Source organism: Varroa destructor, unplaced genomic scaffold, assembly GCF_002443255.2.
Source record: "Varroa destructor unplaced genomic scaffold, Vdes_3.0 BEIS01000001.1, whole genome shotgun sequence".
Taxonomy (NCBI): Eukaryota; Metazoa; Arthropoda; class Arachnida; order Mesostigmata; family Varroidae; genus Varroa; species Varroa destructor.
In genome coordinates this window covers 46,216,476-46,234,100 of record NW_019211454.1, presented here as the reverse complement: position 1 = coordinate 46,234,100, position 17,625 = coordinate 46,216,476, and the positions used below count along the sequence as shown (strand labels likewise).

General features: G+C 41.5%; 1 protein-coding gene and 1 long non-coding RNA gene across 2 annotated transcripts in view; one reads left to right on the top strand and one right to left on the bottom strand.

The window, feature by feature from the left end:
* Positions 1–10,806, bottom strand: part of LOC111242895 (uncharacterized) — a 26,293-nt gene extending 15,487 nt beyond the window's left edge. The window contains exon 1 of the mRNA XM_022787826.2: positions 9,922–10,806. Coding sequence (XP_022643561.1) covers positions 9,922–10,006 — 85 coding nt within the window. The 5' untranslated portion in view covers positions 10,007–10,806. The remainder of the gene's footprint in view (positions 1–9,921) is intronic.
* On the top strand, positions 1,588–17,625 carry LOC147758717 (uncharacterized). Its single transcript, XR_015329214.1, has 2 exons — positions 1,588–1,705; positions 16,561–17,625. It is a non-coding gene; the product is annotated as an uncharacterized LOC147758717 (long non-coding RNA).

Here is a 17,625-nt window from a genome sequence, read left to right as displayed (position 1 = left end):
AAGTTAAACCCAGGTTCCACCTTACAATGATGATCTACATGCAAAGTGATGATTCGCGAAATTTAATAAAAACTTACCACGCCTTCGTTAAACCCTATGTCTCATCACCTAACAGATAACTTTGATCTTTCTCGATTCAGGCATACTTTTATCACTATATATAAAGAAATATGCATAGGCCAAGCTAAGCATGCTGGTAGGTGTCGTAGTTCGAATCCTTCCAGCTGTATAATGTTTTTAAGATGACTGAACGATCGACGTGAGGATCCTCCACGCCATGTGTAAAAGGGATTTTGACAGGATGATCTTGTATCGTTAATACCCTAGTAATCGATCATTGTTCGCTTTTGTTGCTGGCATATCTAAGGTTTAAACAATAAATATAAATATGGAAAGATTCTTCTTGTTCTGTAGTCGACAGTTGATTTCCAGTATAGTGTCTATTGTCAGCAATTTGGCCTACAACAAATTTTTATAGCAACCTTAGAAATAACAAGGGATCTTTCTTTTTTTTTTTTTTTTTTCTCAAACATGCCATCCGTATCTGTCTTTGGTTGATTAGCAAGCGTCATTTCTGTAAATTCGGTAACTTTTAGTGATTACAGCATAATGTCTAACGCTGTGTACCGCATAAGACGGGACTTGATTTCGTTTGATCAGGCCTTTTCATTAAACTGTAAAATGTTTCATGTGTAGTTCATCCAGAAGTGATGCATCCTTATTTTGTCTCTAATTTGCCTTACCCGAAATAGTACAAATAGGTCTCTACCCATTACTAAACTAATTTAATCTCCCTAGATCTTCAAATTACGTATAATAGATGTCTATTGTTAGATGTAAATAGATAGATGTATATTGTACAAAGACATATCGCCTCATCAACTGAAGTGAGGTCAAAATACTTTTTGGATTTTACAGCGTATTTAGTAAGTAAGGATGTCAATAAAAAATAAACCTAGCGAAAAAAAACTGTCTCTCTATTTTCGGATGGTTTAGAATGGTTACACATATAGTCACATAACAGACAGTCGGGAGTCGGTCTCTTGTCAGCTTGTTCTCCGGTGCTTCCCTTAATCAATACACCTCACACAGCGTTCTATCCTAGGCAGTGAGCTACCATCACGTCGATTCACGCATAGTCATAGAAAAACGCATGCAGAGCATAACAGAACGGTGGACCCTTATTCTGTTGTCGCAAATTTTTAAACGAAAAAAGGCTCAAGAGCAGAGCGAGATAGAAAAAATCGACAGGGCTTGATCCTTCAATTGTTTGCGGACTACAGTGGGCTAGAAACATATGTTCGGAAGAGCTAAAGAATCATTTCAACCTTCTAGAACCGCTAGCAAATATCTCGCAATCTAGCAAATAATACATGACCGATCTTTGCATAAAGCAGCGTCTAAAAGGGACGGTTAGGTAACTTGCGAGGGGGGTTCTAAGCTTTCGTCGTCCATGCGAGACGCCACAAAAGCCAACGGGATAGGCCGAGCACCAAGCGACAAAACGCGAGAGACAAAGAAGAAGAAGAGAGGGAAAATCGCCGGGCGGAACGGCAGCCGCGCTATTTGCTAGTGTTAGTCGGTAGGGAAAAGATTATAAGAGGAGTGTCTCTTTGTGGTAGTATTAGGAGTGGTGATGGTAATGGGACCCCGAAGCAGGATAGTTCTCCGCGTCGTACATGGGTGTGTTGTTCACACGTGTCTGGTAAGTATGTGATGGGTACGAGTAAGCCGCTCACCAACCGAGTAAAACTGCGAGTGTGTGTGATTGCGGGCGCCTAGTGTAAGCCTGGTCAGGACGAGGAGGACGACGATCAGGGCCCGACCGCGGCCTGAGGTGACAGCATCGTTAGGGAGTCGTTAGTCAAGCTGCATGCGCGGAGCAGTCCCGTATTCCCTTTTCGGCCTATGTACTACCTTTGATTGCTATGATTCACTTCCCTTTTGGGACTGGCCCTTTCCTTCGTCTCCACCGGCCGCTGCCACATCCACCCTAACTGGGCCGTTAGTTCGCGAACGCCGACGTCCGCATATCCCAACAAATATTCCAAGACCTCCGTAATTTTACAGCGAACGACACATCAATCGTAGTTCATCATCGTGTTGGCAGCACCAACGGCAGTGATTTCATGATCGGTCATCAACATGCTAACGCAGTATACGAACGAAGGTCACAAGCGGGCCTGCGCCGTCGACAGAGGACTGAGACGGAACGTGAAAAAAAGAAAAATTACGAATTCGAAGAGGTAGCGGCCGTGATGCCGCAAGAGGGAGAGCGTTATTTCTATTACTTTCCTTGTCTGTGTTTCGCCTTCATGTCTTTTTTCAACCATAAATGTCCCTTTTATTTTTCCATATCGTAAGCTCTCTTTCACCTCGCTGGATCTGTGTGACCAGGAGCCAGCCATTTCCCTCGAGAGGGTTAGTCGGCGGGTTGACCACGCTGCTTCCACATTCCTGTCTCCCTACGATGTTGTATTTTTGTTCTTCCTGGACATGCCAGATGACAGTGGGCACAGCTACTCCTGCTGAGTTGCGTTAAATACATTCAACGGGCGAGCACAGTCCAACGAGTACTGCAAGGAGGGCTCAGTTCTTAGCTGGCAGCGTCTGTCAGTACCATCAGCGATAACAGTACTAGCAGTAGATGGAGCAGCAGTTAACATTCGTTTGGGCTCTGTTGAACTCTATATGTGGCCGTGACAGCGGTGACAGTAGGAGAAAGAGAGAAAAGTAAGAGGGGCAAACAGCATTTGCACGTGTCTCATGGTTTTGAGCAGCTGGATGATAGCAAAGGCTGTAGCCAAGTCTGACCAGACCGAGCGGGCTACATATGTAGCTATCATACAAGCCACGCTGATAACCGACCACACGATCACTTCTATTATAGGCGAGATGTACGGACAGAAACATTTAAGCATACGAGCGCGCAGACACAGCGACATGTGCAACAAGAGCATGGCGCTCGTATCTATTATATATAACGTATGTCGGCACGGACAACAGGAAGCACCCGCGGACAGATTATACGGGGCATACAGTCATACGTGGCATCACCGCGACTGGTATTAACACGTGCACACTCATACACAGTCATACGCAGACGCACGGAGCACTGCTGCGGGGGCATAAATGGGCAGCGCAATAGCCAAGGCCACGGCAATAACACCAGACAGTGCCAACTAGAATAATAACGATGAATATAGGAGCAGCCGCAATGCTGACGATTACAGTGGCAATGAAAAAAAACGGCAGAAACAAAAGCTTGGGGATCAGCCGTACGAATGCTGTTCGTATCTGAGAACTGTATGATTTATTTACGTCACTTCATGCTAGCATCAATCTGCCATTACATATTGTCGCCTTGAGCGATCACGTGCAGAGGATTTCCGTGAGGGGATGAGAATAAGCCTAACTGAACTCGGACCCAATTTAGTTTGTGGGTTTGCTATCCTGTTGGTCTGCGGCTGTTATGGTGTTGGTCATGTACCATGTACAATCCTCTTCGTTGTAGCTCAGTCGAAGTAGATAAAATGAGTGCTCTCGGGTTGTTTTTTGCATCCAGTCGTCCCCTATTGACTATACTCCGCATTATGTCGTCATTATATTAAGAGCAGCAAAGCTGATAGCAGCAACAGGTCTATTCTTCTCGTGTGGAACGCACGGCTCTCACGTACCAACTAGTTTGACGAAATATAACAGTTTATTTGGTAGACACTGAGCTTAAGGATGATGTAACCGTAACAAGCGCCCGCAGTGTCCCCATCTAACTTCAGCTTTCCCTCTTTGGCTTTGCTGATTGCAATTCGACCTTTCTATGTTCATTTTTATTACGCCGAACTGTTCATTGAGTTGCAGGCATCAAACGGCCACATCACTCCGACCCACCGATTCGCGAGATTATATAGATGGAGAGACAGAGTATTCTTCATTTTGCATAACAGCCCCAGCATTTCTCTTTTTTCTGCTGTTAGCGGCAGCTCTAGCTGGAGATTGTTCTAGTACAGAGCGACGCTGTCGGCTATAGTAATAGTAGCGCCGGTCGGGACCGTTTTGTGACTCAGTTCGAATACAATAGTGGATCTTCATCGTGTATCATTTGAAATTGTCGCGTCCTAAAAGACTCTGATGGGATGGATAGCTGCTGCTATCTGTTACTACTGCCGCTGGCACACTTTACTACTACAGATCGTCTCCGAGGCGCGAGGATATGAAAGAGGTTGATTTAGGCTTGAGCGAATGCGCAAAAGCAACACCAACACAATTTCTTTGATTTCGCCTCGGGTATATCCGGAGTCACCCCCTTCTCCCCATTTTCCTTTCCGCTAGTTGTTGGTCGTTCGTTGTCGTCTGCAGAACAAGAAAGCTACGACAAGGAACCGCCAAGGGGCACGTGAGAGGCTCTAGCAGTTGCCATTGACCTTTGAGGAGGGAGAGAAAGATAAATATATTGACCCAGCTCTAGCGGGGAAAGTGGCAAGATGTGATATGCACAGCATATCACGAAATTTTCGTCTCTCTCTACTTCTGCTCGCCTGCATTAAGTGGCTGTGTATAGCTGCAAGAAGAGCAAGGGTAGTAATTCGTGAGAAGCTGTTGAGAGGAACACACAGTTTGCTAGTACGACCATGGATGGAATTATTTCGACAAACAGACAAGAAAACAGAGAAAAAATATAATCACCGACGACAAGTAGCGCCGATGTGGAAGAGCCGATAATGTGAAATAAAGAACTTACGCCGGGCCGACTATGCTGACGTGGTAAAAGCGCAAAAAGGCGAGGCAAGCCTTTATTGGCATCTGTACACTCCATATGATTTTGTTCTAGCGTGACCGCGATTCGGATTTCTCCATCTATCACTGATGATTGATTTGCTATTTACTCAATGAAGGTGACAAGAGGCCACCGATTATAACATCCCTTTTGGCTGGAAGAATAGCTCTGGTCGCGATAATCGCCCATTGATAAAGATGGCAAAATGTCGTAGACGTGAGTAAAACTGGCGACTGAGTCTTGCCGATATTATTGCCTTGATGCCTGCCGACCTGGCAAGCTGCACTGAGTGCAGCTGGCGTTGTCCAATCTCGAAAAAAATAACGGTGTCCCACATAAACGTACAGTTCGATCGGTCGAACACATATATATACACGCATAGACAGTTTCGTAGCATTCTACCATTCGATTGACGGCTTAAGTACAACAAAGTTTCAACGACAGCACATTAGGCCTGCTTAACAACAGACGAAGCATCAGCACTCCATAAAAACTGACTAGAATGAGCAACAAACAAGAAGAGTGCCTTACAAGTGTCTCAGTACCCAATGACCGGCTCGACTACGGACGAGCAAGACGAACCAGATTAGGGTACTACTATGTGCTTTGTGAGCTGGGGTTAGATCTGTCGCGTCGAACGTCGCGGCGTTGTCGAACGTTGTCTTACTCCTCGTTACAACTGGAGAACACACGAAACGAGCCTCTGCTAAACTGCTAAACCTCTAGCAAGATCTCATGAAGTTGCCCGGATGAATCTTGCGTAAATAGCGTACATCGTGCGTGACATGCTCAAGAGGTTAGACGCCATACACCACGAGGCCAGAAAGGGGCACGGCGTAGTACACTGAACGTACTATTGATGTCAGCGTATGCTATAGCCGTGATTATGCCTATATCATTACATTCGCATAACAAAGACGTTACAATCTGAACGAACTGCTATGTGTCTGACTCATAGACGCCCCGTTTAATTGGCCCTGGATAACCTCTGTTTACTACCCGTCAGACAGTCGCCTATTGCGAGAACATCAAAACTGGACACCGTGAATACTTGATAGAGAAATTTTTCACCTCTCAATTTTTTTTTCCTTAGGAGTATTACGCCAAGAAAACCGGTTACATCTTTCTGGAGAATCAGTCTCTCTGGACGTCCTTCGAGCATGAAATTTTTACGGAAGTTAGCCGACCAAATAGGATTACTAATTTTATATATTTGCTTATTTTATAAGTTTTTTTTTTGTTCAAAACAGCTGATGCTGTCAGTCAACCCCAGCGGATGGGAAAGATAATTTTCCCAAGTCTTATTTGGTAGGCAAAACCTTGTGGTACACTAAGAATATCAAAAGGAAGATTTTGCGTAGATGCACATCCCAGTTGCGCTAATCGTACCGAAAAAATCGCTATGTTAATCCAAAGTGAACTTGTTTAGCATGCGAGTGTGCTGCATATGTGTACCTTTGTTTAGGTACATTTAAGGACATGGTAATTACTACATTGGTTAAAAATTACTGCGTACAATGTGGATGTGGCGGTGCGAAGGAAAAACGTTCCTATTCAGGCGTGGTTTGTCTAAGAAGCGTTGTGCTTTAATACAACACAGATGTCGGATTGGTATCAACTGTACAGCCAGTCCTAAAAGCCTCCCCTTATACCTTATTCATCTAACAAATGCAGATAGCAGCTCGTTGCAAGCAAGGTCTGATAAACAAAGATAGCTATTAGAATGACAAAGAATATGGTCTTTGAGGTCTACGCTATTAGCATTGATAAAGAGAGTCCGTATCAGAGTGGTCAACAAAGAAGGGCCCGCACACGTGAAGCGGTGTTCAATACCTTGACAACAGGGTGACGCGTAAAGTTTGCACTTTCGACAATTAGCTGGCATAAAATCTCAGAAACTTAAATGTCTTCATTCTATATTTTACATACCATTTTACTCGAACTCGAAGAGATGAGGAGCTCGAAAATAGGAGTGCTCAATCGTAAATAGTATATGTACTGCTATATTTAGCATAATATTCTGCTATAGAGTCGGAATTATTAGAGAGTTGTCCGTAGAAATGTACGCAACAAAAGGATCGTTGCAATTTTCATTTTTTATCTATCAATATTGGTTTGGTAAATGATACTAAAAACCCCGTCTTCTATCATTTTTTGATAAAAGATTTGTTTGTTCAGTCAGGAAATGTAATTTAACTTTCCCACTCTTAAGTGTATTTATCCATTCTCACTTTTAAAAGTAATCGTCCGCGTTTTTTTTTTTTTTTCGAGTGAAAACGTAACTTCGAACTAGTGCATTGTTTACGCTAAAAATTCTTCTGTCATTTAGACAGGCTACGTTGTCATAAGGGCTTGAAATTTGAAAAGCCTGAGTGAATGTGTAACGTGGCTCTACAAAGCACCAAATTCCAATAGACAGTCAGAAAATAATGGTTTATAATGAGAATATATGAATTTTCTATTATTTCGGCCCCATTTAATTCAAATCTATGAGTATACAAATTTAAAGTAAACAGTGATTTTTTAATACGTTAATGTTTTCGATGATGGTCAACATCAAAGGAAGATAAAAACTTATAAACCTGCTGCATACACTGATACGATCATAGTGTTGTATTCTTAAAAGTTTACCTTTTTCATAAACGTATAAAAAAGTGTATCTACCTCAACGAACCTGAGCAGTGAGAGTTCGCCTGAAGGTAACGATGGTTATCTTGTTATTTTAACAAGTGAGAACTTCAGTTCTAATATCCTATCTGCCAGTAAAAGGATATTAGTTCTAAGATAAATGCTTCTAATTAGTTTATAATTATAATATACAGAAGTTATATGTATGAATAAATGTTGAGATTATAAAGATTTCAAAGTGCTAGCAATATCAGCTTCTGTCTTAACGATTCAATCACAAACCAAATGTTCTCTAGCGAACTCCTACGAAGTTATCTGAAAAGCTTTGTACCACAGATATTATTTATAGTACTACCCAATTCAAATATAGCGTCAGCAGTTTTTCATTTGTCTCAGGAACCTAGTTTGGGAAAAAGTTTTGGTCTCACATCTCCTTGCATTTATTTGCGTATCAAATGAATGCCAATCAAGGCATTGCTTAGAGATCATCACCTATTATTGGGAAGCTTCATTTAACGGGCTCATAAGAGAAACATCTGCTTTACCTTTATCAAACACCGTTAAGTTTCTTTCCCACCTGGGTTTCTCTTCCAGAAGTAAAAAGAATTATTAAACCGAGAATACGTTCCACAAGACAAGAGCACTATTTGAAACAAACAGCTACTTACAAAATAGGCTACGAGTTAAATTTGGTATGAAAGGAATAAGGTAACCGAATAAAGAGTTTTTTTTTTCAAATTTTTCGAAATTTAGGACCAAAGATAATAAGGTTAAGGTGAACGTTGATTCTCTAAATATTCGTAAAGGTTTACTAGAAAAAAATACGACCAATTTCAAAAAGGCCGCAATTGTGGCTAGGTTGCATTGTAAGCGGAAACAAACATGTCAATGCGCTCTACGGTGCCAAATTTTGCCTCTCTCGACCATGACCACTGTTTACTAGACGCTGTCTTGCCCCGATTATAGCAGACACAGAGCACCTGAAGTCGTAACATTGTGCTGAACCTTCGGCATTTGTACGCTGTTTATTTAGACCGACACGTAAACAGCCTTGAGCAGCTGACAGTTTCGTCCTACTAAGATTCTCCTACAGATTTTTGCTCTGTAATAAAATAATGGGTGATCCACAAATGAGATAGAAAGACTTACATAACAGGTGTAAATATTATTACAGTAAAAAATGTTAGTCGAAATGGTTTTCAACCTACAATGAACACCTTTGATGAGCAAGATGTTATTATACAGGTGAAAAGAGACAGGCACAAACTGGTTCGGGTTGCTACTTATACGACTTTGACGACTATATAACTTTCTACTTCGAGAAAAGATACGCTTTCAGGCTCGTCAACTCCAGTGTAAAAATTTCAGGTATTCAAGCCATTTAAGGTGCGTTTTGATGGCTAAGGTGATAGTCAAACGCATCTTTAGTATTAGCTCGCGACTGTAGTCCAGGACGTGTTAGCGCCTGAACAAGTGAGTTTCAGGGGGGCATGTCGAGAGTTTTTACTCTAAAGACTTCTGTGTAAGTCTATTCAGACTATTATCCTTATAATGTACCGAGGATAAACTGCTGATTATGTGTAAGCTTAATAATCCTGATTTCTGTTACAACTGCTAGATATATGGCCCCTTTTTAAACGACTGTTAGCAAATTCCATAAAAATATTGCTGACAAATACTCCCAGTACCTGGCTACCGAGGCATCTTTCTAATTTGCGAAACTAGTTATTCGACGTAAGTTTTTTTCGCATCGTGTAAATGGCGCAAAGTTGCCAAGACGACAAGTAACTTTACGGGACTCGTTGTGACCCTCAAATGTTAAAATCACTATCAGTTACGGCCATTTCCTATGTTTAATATATAAAAATATGGACCTGAATTATATCATTTTTAGCCACATCATTTGGATACACTGGCTCGTTAAATAAAACGGTTGTAGCTTTGATACATAGCGCACAGTTTACTGAAAGACTGAAGAGTCGACGACATGTGGTTAGGGGACAGATCTTGTATCCCATCTTGGTTTTGATTACTTAACACTATTTTTTTTGCTAATAATAAGGTACCCAAAACCACGAGATTTCTTTTTTAGTTCCATTACATTTTTTACTGTTGTGTTTCGATGGCTAAGAAAACAATAGAGGACAACCTACAAAAACTAAGCATAATGTTCTTGGCTATTCGCTAATGTAAAGAAATGTGTGTTTATAAAGCGATGCATACTTTTACAAAAACGAACGTATGCAACGAGCTACAATATGTGGTACGAGATCGGAGGATATATAATCGATAGCTTTTACAAACGAAAGCGGCTAAGCAGTTGTCTGTACGCCCGCCATACCTAGGGACAGTTATGGGACCCGTGACGACACACCGACAAGACCTTGCCCAGCGAAAAACACGAAGGAAAACAGATCTTATTTGACGTTTATCGGTCACTGTGCAAGAACTACATTGAGCTCAATATTTTGTATTTCTATTGATAAACTAGGAGCCTCTTCATTCTATACTATACTCACCCGCCGTATACGTTGAGGCCAGCGCCACGCTGACCATGCCTCCACCAGCCCTCTGTACTCTCCGCTGAGGAGAGTTTAGTGCCATTGGATACACTGCATTTACATGGACCTTTGCTAACGCGACCGTGGTTAAATTCAGAAGGGCCTTGAGGTTACATGGCGTATGGAGGCTTGTAATCAACAGTAGAAGTAAAGGCAGTTTTTAAAGATACACAAACACCCGCACAGAAACACCAACACAATATGTTGTTGCTATTGATTCGGTATTTACCTCGAACAACTACAATTGTAGCCGTGCCTCATTGGTATAACAGAAAGAACACAAAGTATTACACAGCCTGTGCCAACAGCTAAACTATATTGAACTGCAGTGATATAGCACGTAATCCAGCGCGTACCGTTGATGGGAACGTTATCAGACTCTCGGTGTGTCAGGACGTTCGTATGACTAAAACGACACACTTCGGATGATACAATCTTATTCTCTTTCCTTTATCTCTCTCTCTCTTTCAAATCAAAACACATGTTGACTAACTAATAACTAGAACAGTCAACCCAATTCGTAATTGGGCGTTGTTTTCCTCTTCTGATCAATGACAGCCTGCATGGGTCACGGGTCTTGTGCTATGGTTCCTCGATGTCAAGACTACAGTTGTTACTTGCTATTATCTTTTTAACCAAAACTAGCAGCAAGTGGCTACCGCTTCAAGCACATCGGGTAGTGAGCATCATTGTCACCATAGTCCTGCAGTAATGGCTACACGCACCGGCGTGTTGTTGTTCATCGTGCTGCATCTCTATCGCGTGCTGCGGCCATCTGGGAGCACCAGGATCTCACCGAGCTTCTCATATGCCTTCGCGCCTCTGCTCCGAGGGAAAGGACCCGTCGGTGTGTGGCAAGGGTGCTCTACGAAGGGAAGAGTAAAACCATTGCGGGGCTCCCTTCGACTCAGCTCCACAACCCGGCTTCGGTTGCGGCAACTCCGCTTGTGGCTGGAAACAGCTCTCGGTCGTTTCAGGAGTTTGCGATAGGAGAAAGAGGTGGTTTGAGGGAAACTACTGTCGGCCGTCTTCGCGGGGCCTGGGAATAGCGATGGGGTAGACTAGTTTTGACCGAGTCAGACTACCTGCCTACCTGTCTGCTGCGTGCCTATCACTGGAGCAGTGAGTAGCAGCCGCCGTTCGAAACGAAGGGACCACGGTTGGAGCGAACGTGGCAAAGGAGAAAACAGGGAGGTTATGAAGACGGACGCGCGTTAAGGGCCGTTTCAGTTGTGTGCTGGAAAGGAGCCCCACGGCTGGTCTCAACAGTCACAGAAAAGATAAGAGACGCATGCCGCACCTTCTGCTGCCGTTGGGGAAGGTTAGGCCGATGCCGCACCTTCTGCTGCCATCGGGGAAGGTTGAGGCCGATGCTGCTGCACCACCAGCCGCTGTAAAGGTATCGTCGTTAGGGTTAACCAGTGTTCTGACGCAGGGGATCGGGGGCAGCACAGGAAAGGGAGCTTAAAAGGGATGATGATAGGAAAAAAATGAAGAAAGGTCGCTGGTAGCTACTGTATGGATACAACTGGAGAAACTATTCGGAAGTGTAGGTAGGAGTAGAGGAAAGCATAAAAAAGCGCTTTCAGCGCCCGAGACCGTTAGTTCTCGATCATTCGCACCGTTCTGAGAAGGAAATACACGGCGCACGACTTTCTGGTAACCAACAATGTCTCGATCCAAATGCTGGACGCGATTTTAAAAATCGAAGTCCATTGTTTGTGTGACAGGGAGAAAACCAATATTGTGGAGAAGGACGAATTGAAGGAGGACATTCATAATGACAGTTGAAACGAAAAAATAATGGAGAATGTTCGTTCGCAGTTGAATATAGAAGCTAGATCTCGCTGCTTTTGACACCACGTAAACATAGACCATGCGTCCAGAGGAGACAGGCAACTTTGGTCTGTTACCTCAAGTTGGCAATGCTACCTAAAAATTATAGTACTAGTATTGTCATAGATATTTCTATGACGAGCAAGCCATTCAATTGTGAACCTTGAAACTTTTAGGTGATTTCAATAACGATCTATTTCACTCACCGAAAAGTAAGCCACTCATCACCTATAAAGAACGTTAATAACACGTACAGCCGCTCTGTGGGAGGCTATCCAAAATTTAACGTTGCTTAAAATATAACTTTTATATATTCAATATTAGTTATTTAAAAAAAAAAAAAGGAAATAATTGTACGGCCTCGCTCTATTATAGATTTGTGTAACAAGGCGCTGTCAATATCAAGCACTGAAAGAGGGACATTGGTGGAATATATCTCGAAACTGCTAAATACGGCGGTAAAAATACTTTATTAACTACACCTGTTATGAAGTTATCCATCGACAGCGACTTCATGCGACCAAAAATATTCTGAGGGAATAGAGTCCACTAAGGTACAAACGAGACGAAGCCGCCATATGCAGAAGCTAGCGCCATCAAAACAGTCGACATGACAAACAGATTACTACAAGCCAAGACTCAACGTGGGAGCAAGAGTGAATACCGTTTTAAACCTAAAGGTATCCAAAACATTAATCTAGTAGACGATATCCATTTCTAACGAGGTTTATCATTCTCCCGTATTTAATTGTCAGACACTATTTCAAACATTTATTTTAAATGAATAAGTTTGAACCCGCGCAACGGCCTCAGTGGTTATTAATTGATCTAAAAGCCAGCAGATACGCGCCACTGAATAGAACGAAGATACCCACTGTTCATTGCCGCGATATAGGCGTTAGGCCGGTTTTAACATTTAAAACTAATTGTGACATCGACGACGTCCAATTAGTACGTCCACTCTGAATGCGGGGGCTGAGGTAGATGCCATCTTCAAAACGACGTTGAAGCATGGTGCTTTGTGGACTCTCATGCATACTGCAAAGGAAGTGGTCCATCATGTCGACATTCAGCAATCGCAAAAAAGTGCACATAGAGAAGTCACCTTTACTGCGGAAAATGGTCAGACGAGATTAGGTAATCCATAGTGTTTACCGCTATAGATTACCTGACTCACGACGCGGTCTTCTCGCGATGTTGTTTTCTCAGGATACTTGCTTTGTCCGGATCATGAGCTAAAAGTGAACGGTTAGTGGTAATCGCTTATCACGATAGGGACGGCGGTGCTTCACGTGCACGATGTCACGCTCAGAAAAGGTGTCGTCACCGCTTACCGTAAATAAAAACAGCAGCTTTCGTTGGGTAGCGGTAGTCATTGTGCTCCACCGTGACAATATGGCTGAAGCTGAAGAAAAGCACGAATCGGCACTCTGTCCAGAAATGGCTGCATACTATGCTGCCCGTTCCGGGGCTAAATGTGTGCGTGCTCGGCAGTTGCCGCGTAATTGCCTCAACTGCCACAAAGCAGTATGTAATCTTTAGCGTCAGTTTTCATAAATATTATGTATATCCTAATCCGCAGGTTGGCCGAAGTCGATTTAGATGTCAAAGGCCCGTTGCGGGTTTTGGGCCGTCCGCTGTTACACAACTTCGCTATTATGAACTACGTCACTCGTTCTGTCCGCCTCACCTCGGTTTACGATCACAGACGACATCGAAGCATTCGGGGATCTACCTTGTTTAGCTTCTGTTAGGAGTAACTTCCACCGTTGACATCACACCAAAGAGGGCCGTAGTGGCAACCCTGTTCGTGTTATTGCACGTGTTCCAAGCAATGTCACTCAGCGAGCTTTTGGGATCAAAGGCTCGTTGTTTTGATCTGTCAGTTCTGTACGCTAGCGCTTGAGAGGGTCCTCTGACATTGGCAATTTACGGCACCTTCACGTGTTAGACAGATGCTCTATCAAAGGAGGTCGTTTTGCTACAATTGAGAACACTGTCAAGATTTATTTTACGGTTTTAGCCAGAACGGATCTGTCGAAAGCGAGCAAGATACTATCGCTTCCATTGGTACCGGGAGTGATACGTCACGAAAAACTTGCACATCATAAATGAAGTTATGAAAGCTATGACAGTATTAGGATATAAGGTGACGGAATCAAATTCAGTTAAATCTGTTAAATTAATACGTGGGGTTACGGCAAATATATATGTTTGTCGATGTGTAGGGCAAGCACGGTCGAAGTAGATATTGCCTGTTCTGCACGATTTCCGATAGCAACTACTTTATATAGTTTTGTTATAAGCTGCGTTAAATTAAAGATCGACAATGTTGCATGTGTCTGCAGACATCTCTGGCCGACGCATTTCTTCAGGGTAGCTGCTATTCGCCTCGACAACAGATTCAACTCAGGGCGTAAACGGGTCACAAGCAATTTCGTTTTTTCAATAATCGGTCACATTTCAAATTTATGAATAATTCCTTCATAGTAACCGTAAACGACGCGACACTGGCACATTAAAGATCGTAGAAGTGCCACTCAAATACGGCACACATACAAATCCAGAGGATTTGCATTTTTGGCCTGTGCAAGACCATCACTCCCAAAAATCCAAATATTGAAAAAACCGAAAGTTTAAACGGTATTTAGCGCAAAAAATTAACCAAAAATGGTAACCACGTGAGGCTTATCGTAATGACTCAACATTGTTCGAATGTCGTCAATTGCTGCTACAAGAAAAATTCCAGCTTTATACTGAATGGCTTCATGTACCCTTTTGATGCGTTCTGAGTACATCCAATCTCGTCCCTACTACAGATATTCCGCTTGGCTTTATTGTTATCTTGTTCGTCTTTTTCGCCAGCTGGAAAGAAACTAGGACAACGCCGATGGTGGATTCTATGCAACCAACATAACTTCTAGTCTCAATAAAGGCTAATCGGATGTGAGAACACTGAAAATCGACCGATCCTATGAAGACGAACCTCATGCCCTGACCATAACAATACTGTGGTTTTGTCCGAAAAATACAACCAAAAATAGGGACTGAATACTTCAGCTTGACCTGAAATGGTTGGTACTAGATTACATAATGATATACTTAAATTAGTTTTAACAATCTAACCAATTACCTTCTGTGCTTCGATGGAACCATTTCTGATAGACCGTTCGACTTAGTCTACCTGTCCAGTTTTGGCCTAAAACTAAGGAAAACTATTGTAAAACAGCTACGACACACGGTGCTGCTATATTGTGTCTAAGTTAGTGTCAATACAACACACGCGACTCAAATCTGATTCAGAATCAAAAATAAGATAGTACTTCAACCGGATGGCCTTGGTTTGTGAGAACCAAATTAACAGGCTTTCAAAATGCGTATAGCCTTCAGTTCTACCTATAGGAACATTCACCTTTTCATTCTTGTCAAATAAATTCAAGCTACGTAGTACCTTATACGCTGATCTTCCGAAATCGGCAAAGGGAAATCCAATTTTGTTCTAGTCTGAGAACGTTACAATAGTATATTCCGAAAGTTGTTTCCACTGCAGAAAATTTTTTATTAAGATCCTGAAAAGCCATCGCCGAAATAGATACATTTCGTTATATTAAGCAGAAGCTAAGCCTGGAAATGGGTATTTCTCCATTCTTCAAAATGTTCTGGTCTTCCATCCTGCCATCTTCAAATCTTCGCAGTTCACAATCTCATTTTTAGTTTCAGGGCTATGAAACACAAAGCCAATTACGTTCATTCTGCAAATACAGCATCTGATCCATTAGAACATAAAATATACTTAACTGTTCCCCAGCCTGGTTAACTTCTTCCATTGTAAGAGAGTTGTTTTTGAGATCTCTCATACGTTAGAGTTCACTGTACCAATATTCCATTTTGGTTTAGACGGTGACACGTTTTTCTTGTAATAGCTTGAAACACTCATACGGGAGGTACCTTCTGATCCTGTTTTGCTATGAACGAACTCTCTAAATCCTGGCTTAAATAAATTTTATTGCTAAGCACTGCTTTTTCTCTAAAGTATTGATTTGCCGTTAGTTAGCTGATTAATTATTTGTAGTTCTTCGACCATTGATTATATTGTGGATTATAAGGTTTAACTCCTTGTCCTTTAATTAATTATTTTAAACCTTTTGTAACTGTTAATCCCATGTGATATGATTTAAAATAATAAGGTATTGATTTTGTATCTTGTTTTGCTGTTTCATCTATTGTTGGTTCATCTACTGTTTCTGGTACTATTCTTCTTAAATAATGCAGAACCTTATAATGCGTATAATCATCTCCTATTTGTTTTGTTTTATTTTGTAATAATCTAGTTGAAAATATAAATTTATGTAATCCGCCGTTTGGATAAAGAATATTTATGAATCCTGGTGGGGCTGGTTTGTTAGCTGACCCATCATATTCTTGGAGTATTCTTGTAACAATTTTTTTACGGCATATTCTCCTCCGTAAATAACTCCTTTTAGTACGTTTCCTAGTACGTTTAACATTACGTCTACGACGATAACGTTGTGTCTTGGAGACACGTACTCTAGGACGTGCCATACGAAGAGAACTATGAACAGCTGTTGTTGCAAACGGCGGATTTGCGTAGAGAAAATTCCTAAAGAATCCACTTCCGCTTGGTCCTATTGCTGCTTCTAATAATGGAGGCCCTGCGGATTTAATAATATCTTGTATTGCTTGTTGTTTTATTAATCCACGACCATTTGGTTTAACTTTTAATTTTGGTACTCTTTGCAGCAGTGGTGGCAATCCAATGTCACTCATGTATTTAATTTCTGGTGATGTGTGTATCAATCTCGCATGCGGAGCGTGCGATCTCGAAACGGATCTACCCGCTACAATCCTACCGGGCCCCGCTCGTCGACGTTACTGCTGCGAGGTGTTACTTGGTTAATATCTTATCCTAATCTAATCTCAAGTGGTTTGTTTACTTGCTTTTAATTTAGGTAACCGATTAAAAGAAGACAATGGTTACCTATTGCTTGGATTTGAAATCGGTTTAAACAATGGAACACCCAATACTCAAGGATACGTACGTTTCAAATCACCAAGATGTTTTAAAATTGTTAAAAGTTTAATTGGAATAAGGAGCCATCTTGAACAAGCTGAAGGTACAGAAAACCAAAATAAAGTTTACTGTACTAAATCTGGAATTTATGAAGAATATGGAACATCTAAATCACAAGGACAACGCTCAGATCTTGAAAAAGCTGCCTACGCTTTAAATCAGGAAAACAAGTCACTCAAGGATATCGCATCGGATTTACCCTGTGTTTATATTCGTTATCATCGCGGTTTAAAAGAATTAAAAAATAAACATGTTCCAGTTAAACCCCGTGATTTTAGATCCGATGTTTATATTTCTTATAGACCTACTAGAACTGGTAAATCACGTGCAGCTAGACAAATGGCTGGTGATTTGTCCGTATACTATAAAAATAGATCTCCTTGGTGGCGTAATTATCAACAAGGAGATGTTGTCATTCTGGATGATTTTTATAGTTGGATTCCTTAGGATGAACTTTTAAAAAATGATCGTTATCCTTATAAAATCGAAATTAAAGGAAGCTTTGAAGAATTTACTTCGAAAATTATTATTATTGCTTCTAATAATCATCCATCCTGAAACTTAATATAAAATTCCAGGTTTCAATGTTGTTCCATTATTATCAGATAGAGTTAATGCTACTGTTCAAACTTATGTTATTGATACATCTCCTACTGGTGCTATTTTAAATGAAAATACGAGAGATATTGATTTAGAAAAAAATTAATAAAGCTTTTACATTTATTTAAATATAA